The 13957-nt window shown below is 38.7% G+C and overlaps 1 protein-coding gene across 6 annotated transcripts in view; it reads left to right on the forward strand.

Annotated features, from left to right (window-relative positions):
- Positions 1–9320: 9320 nt before the first annotated feature.
- Diaph3 (diaphanous related formin 3) overlaps positions 9321–13957 on the forward strand; it is a 501638-nt gene continuing 497001 nt past the window's right edge. For all 6 annotated transcript variants that reach the window (XM_087197467.1, XM_087197470.1, XM_087197468.1 and 3 more), the window contains exon 1: positions 9321–9707. In XM_087197467.1, coding sequence (XP_087053593.1) covers positions 9528–9707 — 180 coding nt within the window. In that variant the 5' untranslated portion in view covers positions 9321–9527. The remainder of the gene's footprint in view (positions 9708–13957) is intronic.

Consider the following 13957-nt stretch of genomic DNA (forward strand, 5'->3'; position numbering starts at 1 on the left):
GGTCTCTGTCTGCCAGAATCATTTTTGCCACACACCTTCAGTAGCTTGCCTCATTTCCTCCTATGCTAGTGTAGTTTGTCCTTGCTCAAGACCACTTTTCAGGGAAAAGGTAAAGTGCAACTCTTACTTGTCATTGTGTAAATGAAGAGAGGATGTTTTATTTTGTTTACAATAGTTCACTCCCTCCTGTTAGTATGAAATGGAAATTAGGTTTATGGAATCATATAACTGAGAGAGGTGAGAAATTGAGTTATAGAAAAGGCAAGACCTTAAAATGAATTCAGGATTTAGTAACCATCTGAAGGACAACGACAGATGGTAGGTTTAGAGGTATACAAATATAATGGGAAGAGGTCAGATGAATTTCGATAACAATTGCAGAAGGACTGCGTGATAGTTTTGAGGAATAAAGAAGAGAAGAGAAACCATATGGTGGAAGGATAATTAGGCTCCAGTATTTGCCTTTAAGAAAAAAAAATTTTGGAAACTTATTTACAGAGAAACAACCTAAGGTAAAGAAAAGATTTGGTGGAAAAGAGAAGAAAAATGCTGATACAGGTCTAAACTGCAGAAATTTGGACAGGTTTTACAATAAAATTAAAATAGAAAAATGAAGAAGGGAAATAGTCTTCTAAACAATGCAGAACTCTGAATCAGGCTTCATAATTACAGAAAGGATAGATTAGTACTGATGAACTGAACAGAGGTCCCAAAGAAATTATTTGTAAAAATAAATCAAGGGCCGGGGATTTAGCTCTCAGTGGCACCACGGCTGTCTCACAAGAGTAAGATCCTGAGTTCGATCTCTGGTACCAAAACAAACAAACAAACAAACAAACAAAAACCCAAAATAAATCAAAACCCATTTTGACACTGAAAACAAACTGAATGAATTGTGGACTTAATAAAATACAAATCTCTTTATTTCAAGAAGAAAATGTAAATATTTTCCTAATGTACAGAGAAAAGACTCTGCCTAGAGTGGATGACTAAGTATTTTAAAAGCTTGCTAAACTCAGGGATCACTCCCTTCCCAAAGCAAGGCCTAAACTTGCTTCTTGTAAGAACTCAAAATGATAGGTGTTAGATATAAACATGCAACAGAACAGGTTTCTCCTCAGGTAACGGGTGAGACTGAGCTGCCATTCAGCACTGTGGGTTTCTTGAGTAAGGCAGGTGTTAAGGAAAAGAAGTTCAGTTTACTTTTGTATATGTTGGATTTTAGGTGTCTATAAGATAGTCTCATTTTTCTCTCCTTTCCAATCCTGACCACGAAACTTCTGATACATCTGTTGAATATTTTTCATAGATTAATTTGCTTTTTTGTGGTACTGGAGATTGAATCCAGGAACTTCACCAACCCTATTTGTTTATTTGTTTGTTTTGAGATAGTGGGTTAGTTAGAGGAAGGGAAGTGATATTACCTTTGGTACCTGATACCAGTGTTATGAAAATTGTTTTTCAGGGGGCATAGAAGTTGTCTCTTTTTATATATAAAGAATTAATCTGCATACATTACATAGCTAGACATATAGAATATCTAAAATCTTAAAATTTCATGGGGATGGGCAATAGGGAAAATGTATACAAGACTTTAAGGTGATGATAAAAACACAGTTGTGAAATAGTGATCTATCACATTTCATTCAATGAATGTTTTATTTTCTTCTTTTTTCAGAAATCTTATTTGTTTCATATGAAATTTCATGTTAGGCAACAACTCATTCGACAGGTAAAAGCAATGTTGGCTTAAGTGTTGCTGGGGAGAAGGCTCAGAATCACGGATGCCTCACCTTCTGTTGTGGCCCTGGAAGCACCAGTGTGAAAGCATAGACCTCCAAGCGTCTTAGTTTGAATGTCAGAGGAACACAATTCAACTTCCTTACTTTGCAGATGAGAAAATTGAGGCAAGTTTGTAATGTGTCAGCATAACTCCTCTAGTCAGTTTATTGTCTGGAAGTCATCAACAGAGTAGAACCAAAATAGGCATTCTACCTTGATAAAACTATGTAGCAAGACACACTGTGACACCAGAAGACTGACACACAGAAGAAATGGCCCAGTAGAGGTCACGGAAAGACTAGAGAGATGATGAGAACAATAAGTGAGAAGAGATTCTCAGGAAGGATACTGTAATCAATATCAGCAAATAGAGGAACATTAAGGACAGGGAATGAGGGTTTGACAATATAAAATTATCTGGTGACTTGTGACCGCAGTTTTTGGAGAGCTTGTGGGCATAGCTTGATTTCAAAGAAAACTGCAAGTATTTCAGACATCTTAGCAAACAGGTAAGGATGCTAACTATTACAGCTAATTACACGTTACCTTTCTCCAATCCAAAAATAATCACTCATGTGTTAATCATAGCAAATCGAAGAAATAGCATGAAGTGGATTATAGTAAGACAAGTTCAGTTAAAGACAGAAAGCAAATAATGTACACAAATAGACGCTTTAATGGGAGACCTCAATAAAGACAGGTTTCATATACATTTGACCTTACAAAATATCCAGAACACAGCAATTCACCTGAAGATTGAAAAAGGAAAAACATATGTAGTGATGATATAGAAATATAGATGAAAGAAAAAGACAGTTCGAAAATTTCTATGGGGCACCATAGAATTCATGCAGCTTATTTTTACTTATTTGTAGCTTTGAGTGACATAGTTACTATTTGCTATTGTCAGACAAATTATTTTCCAAGTGATTCAAAAATTATACTTAGGCTGTAGCAATTGTCCTTTAATATGGAAGAATTAAACCATAATCTTATGGCAGTCTTAATAATTAACTAATTCCTTTTTTCTATTTATTTCATATATTGGGAGTGTGATCTGGTAGTGACATGTAACAGTTTCAACTGAACTTTAGTTAAGTGTCTCTTACTAATAGGAACATTCTGTTCTCTTTTAAATGGCTCTATCATCTACAAACATGGGCAGATTAATTTTCTAATCAGAACATTCTGGGAAACTATTAAGCATGACATTAAACTGTGTTATACTAATTACATTTCCTATGAAGAATTTCTATCTGAACTTCCAGCCTAAGACCCTGGAGAAAACTTATCAGAGCACAAATTGCTTGACTGTATTTTAAGATGATTCACATATCCATATAATAATTTTGATTTTCATACATACTTTAAATCAAGTCTGTTCTCCACTGTGAATCATTATAGTGGCAAGATCTTTCTGACCTTGTTAAATAGATTTTTTAAAAAGTGTTAAATCCTGTGTGGGTGGGTAACATGCCAAAAGCAAGAATCTAACCCCATCCTGAAATTATTTTTTCCTAGAATGTTAGTCACACTGAAGAGCAAGAAACAACTAAACAAAAGTGATTGTAGTACACCAAAAGAAAAAAAATCATTTAGCAGGAATCAGAAAACACTTTCTGTAAAGGGCTAGATGGCCAATATTTAGACTTTGCAGGTCGTAAGATCTCTGTTGTAACTACTTTATAATTGTAGATCAAAATCAGACATATGGACAATATGTAAAAATGAGTGTGGCTATATTCCAGTGACATTTTCTTCACAAAAATTAGTGGCAGATCAAAACCACTTCATAGCCACTAAGAAAGTGCCACATAAAAAATTGTTGACAGGATGTGATAAAATTGTATATACATTGCTACTGTGAATGCAAAATAGGACAGCCAATTTGGAAAAGTCTGGCAGTTTTCTAACATAGGGTTACTTGCAGTGTGATTCAGGAATCTCTCTTTTTTGTATTGACAAAGATTCTTTCCTTTGTTCAAATCTGAGCCAGACTTCATTTGGTACTTTCTGACTGGGCCTGAACTTGGGCTTCCCTCTTTGTTTTTGTAGAATCCAGTTTGGGCAAGAATTCTGCTAACATAATTTTTCCTAACCCTTGGTATCTGAGTCCACTTAGTATCTTATAACCTTGGCCTGCCTTTGGCAAGAATTCTGTTGAGTTGGTTCCTCAAGAACACCCTTCACCCTGATGTTTCCTCTTGGTGATTTTCCATCCACAGACTCTCACTCTACCCCTTCGCTGTCAATCTCCACTTATCCTTACTGCATTGAGTGTTGAGGCTAATCTCTCTCCCCTATGGAAAGACATCAAGACAGTGGTCCCTATACCTACCTTGATGGTCCTTCCTTGAGTAAAATCTGCCTATCCTTCATAAATGTCATAGGTAATTTTTCTTTAACAGTATATGCTCAAGAGAAATGAATACACTTGTCCTGCAGTATCCTTGGTGGATTGGTTCCAAAACACCTGCCCTAACCAAAACTTGAAGATGCCCAAGTTGCATATAAAATGGTATAATTTTTGCAACAACCTATGCAATTATCCTGTATACTTAAATCATCTCTAGTTATTTATAAAACCTAAAGTAATGCAAATTCTATGTAAATAGTTGTTATACTGTATTGTTTGGGGGATAAGAAGAAAAGGTCTCCGCATGTTCAGTACAGATGCAACTTTTTTCTTCAAATATTTTCCATCCTTGGTTGGTTGAATCCATGGGTGTGGGACTCACCAATATGGGTTTCTCCAGGGTGATATGTAGGTATAGAATTTCTGGGTTATAGGTGCATTGACCATTTACTAGCATTACCAAGTGATTGCCCAAATTTTTGCACCTCCACCATCAATGTGGCAATTCATGTGTTGTTACACATTGGCCAAATTTGATGACATGGAACTTTGTAATTCTGGTAAATTTGAGGGCAGAATGGTAGTTTTTTTTCCCCCAGTTAATAGGGATGATCAATTCCTTTCTTCAACTTTCTCCAATTTTTTCTATTGTCATTCAAAGTGAACCTTTAAGAGGATGACATTAGTAATTATCTGAAGGTTGAAGTATAAAAAAATGATAAAGAATATTGTGACAGTTAATGATGATAATGTCTACTTGAATGGAATTCGAAATGCCTAGTAGATTAATAAAGCACATTTCAGAGTGTGTTTGTGGAGTGTTCCTAGAGATAGATGATTGGCATATAAGTCGCCAAAATGGGGGAAGACTCATCCATATTGTAGGTGGCACCATTCAATTGGGTTGCAGCTTGAATGGAATGAAAGGAAAAGAAGGAGGAAGTTGGCCTAGGTTTGATAAGCTCCTTTTTTGCTTGAACTGGTGCATCTTTTGCTACTGCTATCACCTATGGATATTAGACTCCAATTTCTTTCCAGTCTTTCAATGCAGAATGACACCAGGGCATCTCCAGGGAGCTTCCAGGCCTTCAGTCTCAGACTGATGTGCTGTCTTCTTGATCCCACATGCTCTGCAGTTTAAAACTTCTTTGAGTAACTACTGTGTCCTCTGACTCTCTAAAACACAGTCAGCCATGGTGGACTTTTGTGCCTCTGATCCTGTAAGCTTACCTAATAAATCCCCTGCATAATTATTTATATACGTTTTGTTTTGTTTTTTCCTTGCTTCAACTCTGTTTCACCCCTGCACACTAAGCCTGGCACAAAGTAGTGTTTCCATAATTACTGACTCATTGGAGTGTATTGTCTTCTTGTTGAGTCATCAGAACAAGAGGCAGTATATGCTACTGTGAGCTTTAAGTAATAAACACACATAAATGTAAAGTTATACAAAGTTAGTACAGTAATACTATTTTCAGGGATGCATTATGGTCATAAAGCATTTCTATGAGAAAAAATTCAGAATGTTCAACGTAAACTTGAAAATCAATGATTAGCTCCTGTTTATTATTTTTTATGTGCTGAGGATATGAGAAAGAAAACAACAGTCTTTGACATCAGGGAACTAGTTTGACACTTTACAGCTATGCTCAGTGTTTTTCACAAACTGACCTGCCACTCAAAGCTAGGTTATGTTGTTCTCCTGATGGATAGCCTCTTACAGAACGCCAAAATCATACAAGGTCATTCTGTGACCATGATGAAATGAGACAAAACAATACCACTTCCTAATTTTGTCTAAACACAGACAAAAAAAGGTCAGTGTGCAAAGAACAAAATATCAACATTAAATAGATTCATGGGAAGGCATCTTTGACTCAGCTGTTTTGGGACAAGCTGCTGAGCTAAGTAGGCTCCAGCAGAAAGACCAAACTAGAGTGGAGTCACCCTTGTTTATAGCTGTGCATTCAACTTAAACTCCGAAACAGACTGGTTAAAACAAAACAAACAAAAACCCTAGGAGACCTACTGTAATCAATTAGAAGAGGCCTGGTTTATACAAGCTGCTATGCTAAGAAAGTTCCCTCTATTTTGACCCTATAAGGAAAGTAAATGAAAAAACAAATCTGCTTTTCATTCTTTATTTCTGCTTTCTTCAGCCCTTTTCTTCCTATAAAGCCATACTCCTTTGCTCTGCTCAGTAGAACACTTAATTTATAGAATGAGATATTGTTCTATTTTAGAATTACAAATACCAGCCAATTAGATCTTTAAACTAGATTTGTCGTAATTTTATCTTTTGACCACCCCTTCCACACACTCATAGGAATGACTGCTGTATTGTCAGCTATAGCTTTAGCCTGCCATGCTCCTGAATAAGGTTTACAAAGACACCCAATCATCGAACTGTCTCCCCTTCCTGACAGGACAAAATACAGAGCAGTTCTTTTCGCTCTATTCTGTGGAATTTTCTCCAAATCACCTAACCAAAGCCCAATCTGTTAAGTGCTTTCTTAACACCCTCATCCTGAGATGACCTGACTCGCCATAGTGCATACTCTCATTCTCTGTAACAAACCCAACAGGATTGTTCCAAGTACAGGTAATTCCTCTTGGTGGTCTTTGGCTGGAGGAAATGACAGTTTTAAGAGCTTTAGATATGTTATCTCATTTAAGCCTGAAAAATACTACTATTTGGTAAATATTACTATTATTACCTCCCTTTTAAAATGGAGAAGCAAAAAACATTAAAGATCATCTCCAACATTATATAGCTAGTAAACATCAGGAATAAAATTTGCATCTGTCTGCTTAAACAGGATCATGCTATTGGTCATCTGAGCTATTTAGTTATTTTACAAAACCGCAGCACTGTATCAGATAAGATTGTTTTTTTTTTTTTTTGGTACCAGGGATCGAACTTGGGACCTTGAGCTTGTGAGGCAGGTGGCGAACCACTGAGCTAAATCCCCTGCCTTAAGATAAGATTTTGATAAAAGTTTTGTGCACATTTCCAGGGGTGGGAGGGTTGAAATTTCCCTGAAATTTCTTGATCAGAATGAGTAAATACTGGTGTTTGATACCTGTCTTAATGAACATGCTCATAAATTGACTGATAAGTTGTAAATACACCTGAGAAACAAAGGGGTGGTTTTGATATTCTGGTGTCAGTGTGGAAGATCTTACACATTATTTTAATACTCAAATGTGTGAAGATGTTTGTTTGTAGCATAACAGCACAGTAGCCTTGACTTAGTTTCCTTTGGTCAGTACTGTACCTTTTTGCCATGGCCCAGTGCTCCTCATCCTTACAAAGACATTTTATTTATTTCACTATGTAACCTGAAGCGAATAGGAACAAGAGCATTAAACCCTGTTACATTAACTTATTTCTGACATTATAAATTAGACTAGGATATTACAGGAACATGATTGCTATATAATTTATATCAGAACCTTTCTATAAATATGTGCTTATTATATTTTGAATGCTTCCAATGTACTTTATTTGCTGTTTGTAATTCCAAAAAGGATATGCAAACCAGTCTGTCTACTTCATGGATATTTAATAGTGAGATCTTCCATGTTGAAGGTAATGTATTTTTTTTTAAAGATTTTAAAATTGCTATTCTGTTACAAAATAGAGAACTATTAACAGTTCCAGAGTTCCTTAAGTGTCCTCGGGGAAAGAACCCTCTGTGCAACAGAACTACACAAAACATCTTCAGCATGTTCTGAGGGTGAATATATACTATACAAATTGATCTTGTGTACTTAACCTTATCTTTTTAATTTTAAAATTGAAATGTTGAAACTTGGTTGTGCTCTGCTGGACCGGGTTGGGATAAACTGCTTAGGTATTTGCCTACTTGTCCAGTAAATTACATTTGCATCAGTGTACGTAAATACCTGCCAACCTTATCGCTATGTCTCTGAATATTTACATTAAAATAATGCTTGTCTCGCAGGTGATCCCATAAAATAGTAACTCGCTATTAATAAAAATTTGCATCTGTCATGAAGACATAAGGAATTACTTCTAGTTCTCCTGATCTTGCTGATTCCTTGGAAGTTTCCCTAAGATTAGATTTTCTTTGAGGACAGAGACTGGTACTGAATTTGGCATCACTAAAACAAAAGTCCCTAAACCAAAATTGTTGTAGAGTGAAGACTTAGCTGGAACTAAGATCCATTTTTTTTCTGAGCCTCTTTTCTTGTACCACAATCAATACTGCATGTTTACTAGAGGCTTGACCCACATCACTTCCATATAATGAGAAGATCGATAGTTTAAGGAAATAGTTCAAAGGAAAAGATGGCTTTAAAAGGAGAAAAAGCACACTGGTGTATGAGAAAACTTTTAGCCTCACAGCTGATCTTGGGTATACACAACAAATTCTTCAGCATGGTTTCATAAGGTCCTTCATTATGTATGCCTATTTCTTCGACTTCGTGCTCTTGACCCTGTTTGTCCTTACTCTGGCCTGGAATGCCTTTTATAGGAATACTCTTTTCTGCCTACTGAAAATCCACGCATCGTTCGTTTTGTTCCCCCAGATCTGAGCCTTCCAATTTACTGTGTTCCCAACGATCTTGTAGAACAAGTGCGGCAACGTCACTTTATCATTTGTGTAAAGGTTTGCGAACCACCTTGCACTGCGAGCTCACTAAGGACATGGCCTAGCCAGGCACATTCTGATTTTTGGTGGAACCCTCTGCTACCCCAAAGCGAGCACTCACCAGTTAGACGCTCTGCAGGTGCCCACTAAATATGTCTAGTACGCGTCTTTCCGTGGGGTCGAGGGGGCTCTCGTCTACCACCCTTTCCAGCACCTACCCTACAACTACTTTTCCCAGCGGCAACGCACCGAGGTCTCCCGAGACGTGCAAAAGGGTTAGCAAGGGATTTTACATTCCTGCGCCGCTCAAAGATCATAGAGCCAGTCTTTCTACATTCCAGGTTCTTCAATTCCAACTAAATCCAGGCTAGTGACTTTCTGATGAGTTCTCAGTGAATCTCCAAACCCGCCTTCAGCCTGAGTTTAAACTCACAAGGTGAGGATCACAGACCGCCGGAAGGGTTGAGTAGCGGAATGGACGGGCAGCATAGCCAATCGGATTTTGGAATTCTTCCGGAAGGGGCGGCACCCCGCCATGTAATTGACCCGACTGTACGGGATTGGCGAGTCCGTAGCGGGCCAGTGGTGGCGGGAGATTTCGGAAGTCTTGGCACCGGCCCTGGCTGCAGCGGTTGGGCTGGGCTGGGCTGAGCTGAGTTGAAGGCGCGAGTGGCTGAATCGGGAAGGAGGACCCCCGAGGATCCCCGAGCTTTCTGATCGTGGCGTGCTGAGCTGTTGCCTTCTGTCCGATCCCCGACCCGCAGACAGAGATGGAGAGGCACAGGCCGCGGCTGCACCACCCGGCCCAGGGCTTCGCCGCCGGGGCCCCCTATCCCTCCTCCGCCTCGCTCCGCAGCTGCCGGGAAAGCAAGATGTCTCGCAGGAAGGGCCCTCAGCACCCTCCGCTGCTCGGCAGCCTCGAGGAGCCCGGGGAGAAACGCTCCAAGTTTGTAAGTGTCGCGTGGAGCGGTTCCGTCCATCAGAGGGGCTGCGACTAGGGTCCGGGTATCCTTCAAGCCCATTGGACTCTGACTTGGTTGACAGCTAAGGGTGAACAAACTGGGAGGGGGTACTACATTTTATTCTAGGTATCTAGAGCTGCCGGTCTTCAGAGGTCGACAACGACAGGGTCCGATTCAGATCTTGTGACAAATGCCCCATCTTCGTGCTGCCCCACCTTTCTTAAAGCTGAAGTGAAAAGCAGTTCAAATGTATATGTATTGACGTCATCTAGGTGGACATTGCATTTTGCTTTTTTAGTCATCCTTCTCCCCTATCCCTTAGTGTAAGAGGCTATAGGCATAAAGTGAAACTTTAGGCAATAGTATTTCTTTTTTTTGATTAATATTCTAATCCAATGAGAACTTTTTAAGGTAGGTACATTTTTTCAAGTTGAGACAGCTTGTTTTAAAACTTGGCGGGCCATGTGGTCATAGCTAAAGAATGTTTGTTTAGTTTGGAAAGAAGTCAAAGTATTTGAAACTCGTTATTTAGAGCTGCCGATGGCCACAAGAATGGTGGCATTTTGTACTGGTAGGGTCAGTTCTGTACTATATTTGATTGTTATTTTACAGATTTGAAGGATGATTAGGAGAGAGTTAATTTGACAGTGAAAGATTCTGCCCAGTATGAGAAGAATTCACTGGGACGACTTTTCTTCCCTTTAGGATCTATTTTGGGCTAACAAACTCATTTTATTTTGTCTTGACTCTTAGAGTCTAGAATACAGGAGATATAATTTTCCAATCAATGTTTATGTTTAGTTTTATTGAAGGCATAGCAGAAGATTCGTGTTCTAGTCTTTTTCATTTCTTAGGTATTTTCTCTCGACCTTTTCAGCATGTCACTTGTTTTGTAAAGATGACTTCTAAAAGACAATACTTTTAGGCTCGAAAACTAATAGGCACATCTAAAATACTATTTGTGGAGTTTGACTTGAATAATGACTTAATAATTCATTTAGAAGTAATTTGGACTCTCTGTTATCTTTGGAATTAATATGGTAATTTCTTTAGGTATATCTTCCAGTTCATTAATTCTGTCATCATCTGTGTCTAATTTGCTGTTTAACTTGTTCTGAATATTTGATTTTAGCATTTATTTTTTGTTTTGACAAGTACCACTTTCAAGTCTTCCTGGGCATTCCAGATAGTTCCTTATTTCTTTTTTATTTCTTTAGACATTTTCTGCTTGGCTGTTATTTATATAACAGTTCTGGTATGTTTTGTTTTTGAATGGTCTGCCTTGATTTGGCTTGCTCTCTCTTTTTCCGTGTTGATCCTTGTAACCTCATTGCTTTGTCATAATCTGTAGGATTTCTAGGAGGCTGGCCTCCTTCCTTCCTTCCCTCTCACTTCCTTCTTCCCTTCCTCCCTCCCTCCTTCTTTGCCCTCTTCTCCCCTCCATCCTTCTCTCCCTCCTTCTTCCTATGCTGGACCTCAAGACCAGGGCCTTACACATGCTAAGCAAGCTCTCTGTCATTGAGCTATACCCTTGCCCCTGGGAATGCTTTTCTGTGGAGATATTTTGAATCTGTTTCCACCAGGAGCTTGAGCATGCTACCAGATTTGGGACTGTCTACTCCGATGAGCTGGAATTCTTTTTTTTTTTTTTTTTTGGTACCAGGATGGAACTCGCGTCCTTGCGCTTGCACAGCAGGTGGCGAAACCACTGAGCTAAATCCCAGCCCTGAGCTGGAATTCTTAAGACAGGGTGGAGGTCCCAGTTCAGCTCCACCTGTTTCTGGCCTAAGGCTCAGTATCCCACTCTTAAGGCTGCCTTCCAAGTAGCTCCTCTTAGTCCACTTACTCTCACTGCCCTTGGTTTCCCACAACAGTGACTCTTGTTTTTAGGATGAAGAGTGATCTTTGAACCCGACAAGAATCTCAGCAGTGCCTGAAAGAGTGGTTGATTGGTAGTTAAGCTTTATTACCAAATGTCAAGTCTTTGGCTTTTTCTTGATTAGGATGAAATAATGTTAGCCTAAATTTCTTCAGGTCCTCAAGTCATCTGATCTTGGGGCAGGACAGAGAGGGAGGGGAAGAGGAGGGGGAATGAGAGATAAGTGGTTGGTGACGTGATAGGAGTGTGAATAGTTTAATATTTTGCACATTTCTACAAAGCTATAAGCTCGTAGAACTGAGTGGTCACTTTGCTCCTGTCTCAATTTAAGAAAGCAAGAGCTTTGATGCCCACTGAAATTCTGTTTTACTTTGAGCCCTGATAAATCTTGTTTTTTTTTCTTTTAAATCTTGTTTTCTACTGAATGTATGATTGTGGGCTTTAAGTCACTTGTGAAATTTTGTACAAAAAATTTGCAGCTTAGAACCTCTCCCCATTGTTCAGTGTAAATAGCATAGTCTATTGTAATTATTGTAATTAGATGCTAGTTTGCACCATGAATCAAACATTTGAGGCTATTTGTGAACTAACAAACTTGGCTTCAATAAAAAAAATATGTTAGTCAGTGAGTGTTGAGATCCTGGGTATAGCTAAAGGAAACAATACAGTTGGAGGAGGCTGAGAGGACAGGCAGATAGCTGGGTATAGACTTTGTGAAGAAGATAGAATTTAGGTGAACCAGTAAATTTGGAACCCGCTGTAGGTCACACTCTCAATACTTGAATCTGATTATCCTTTCCCCTTTGAGAACAGAGCAGTTGTCTATTCATTGTGAAAAGCCTTTCAGTGGTACCTCTTCATTACTACTAAAAACATGCAGTACACTAAGTTGTGGCCACCAGATGTAATCTGAGAGCAAGACGGGTGGGTAGCTTCTGAGAGAAGCCTCCATCTGTAGGATGTGGGTCAGTCCTTTGAAAAGAGGCCTTTAAGTTGGTGAAGTTTTTAGGAGTGTCCTCGAAAAATTCTCATAGACTTTATGTCAATCTTACATGTAATAGTCATTGAATAGATTGTTTAATTGTATCATTTAATTATGACCCTCAATTTTTGGTTGTGAGAAATTTCTCAGCCTGTCCATCAATATCTATGTGCCCCATATTTGGGCATTGCTAGGAATCAGTTACCCTTTATGAATAGGCAAGCATTAAGTGTTTTATAAATATCAACTCCCTTAGAGTATAAGGTGGGTAGTATTAAAAGAATTCCTTAGGGCAATTACACTTAGAAATTATTTGAGCAAAGCAAAACAAAAATGACCAGCAGATTGGATAGCTCACAGAAGTAGAGACAATTCTGAGAGCTTCAACCAACATCGTGATCACACAGCATTTATAGGAAAACAAAAGTGAGGCATGGAAAACAACTTAATTGGCTACAGCTCAAACACCAGTCATTCAATTACAGTTACCTGTCTATAATCTAATTAGTTTACTAGTTATTGGGCCTTCTGGAACCAGCCAAACTCAATTACTGTGATTAAACTACATTGTTTTGGCCTAGTGGGCTCAGTGCAGGTGCTTGGTCCAAGTCAATGATTTCCCATACTTTTATATTATTAGCCCTGTTTGCCATACGAAGAGACCAAGTTATGCAGAGATTCAGCTGCCTAAGGTCACACAGCTTTGATCCTGAATCACCATTCTGTATTACTCTCTCTTGGCTCTTGAGAGTTTTAATCCTTACCACTTCTTTTCCCATGCAAGAACCATTAACGATAATTTGTAATGGCTTTAATGAATGTGGGATTAGTGATTCCCTGGTTTTGGGCAGATTGTGAGGTGAGAAGAGGTATAAGGTTAAAGAACTTTTGTTTATTGTGTTGAAAATTTAGAGTTGAAATCAGAGTCGGCTTGAGATTAGTGCAGCCTTGCCTAATTGCTTTGAGTTTATTTTGAGGCAGATGTGGTAGGCTGAGACATTCCAAAAGATAGACACTCCTTAATTCTTTTTTTTTTTTTTTGGTACCGGGGATGGAACTCAGGTCCTTGTGCTTGCGCATGAAACCACTAAACTAAATCCCCGGCCCACTCTTTAATTCTTGGACCATCTGAATGTTACCTTGTATGGCAAAAATGGACTTTGCAGATACTATTAAATGAAGGATATAAAAATGTGCAGATTATTCTGGACGATTAGGGTGGGTCCTAAATGCAACGACATGTATCCTTATGACTACAAAAGAGAAGGTGTTTGGGCTACAGAGGCTGAAATGGGCAATACAACGTGGAAAGCTGCAAGAATGAAGCAGTGGTTTACCCTGGCCTAGAGGCATGAGAGGGTAAGAGAGTTAGTCTAC

The sequence above is a fragment of the Heterocephalus glaber genome, unplaced genomic scaffold (assembly GCF_053883595.1).
Source record: "Heterocephalus glaber isolate CG9 unplaced genomic scaffold, H.glaber_assembly_v1.0 deba00001666, whole genome shotgun sequence".
Lineage (NCBI taxonomy): Eukaryota > Metazoa > Chordata > Mammalia > Rodentia > Bathyergidae > Heterocephalus > Heterocephalus glaber.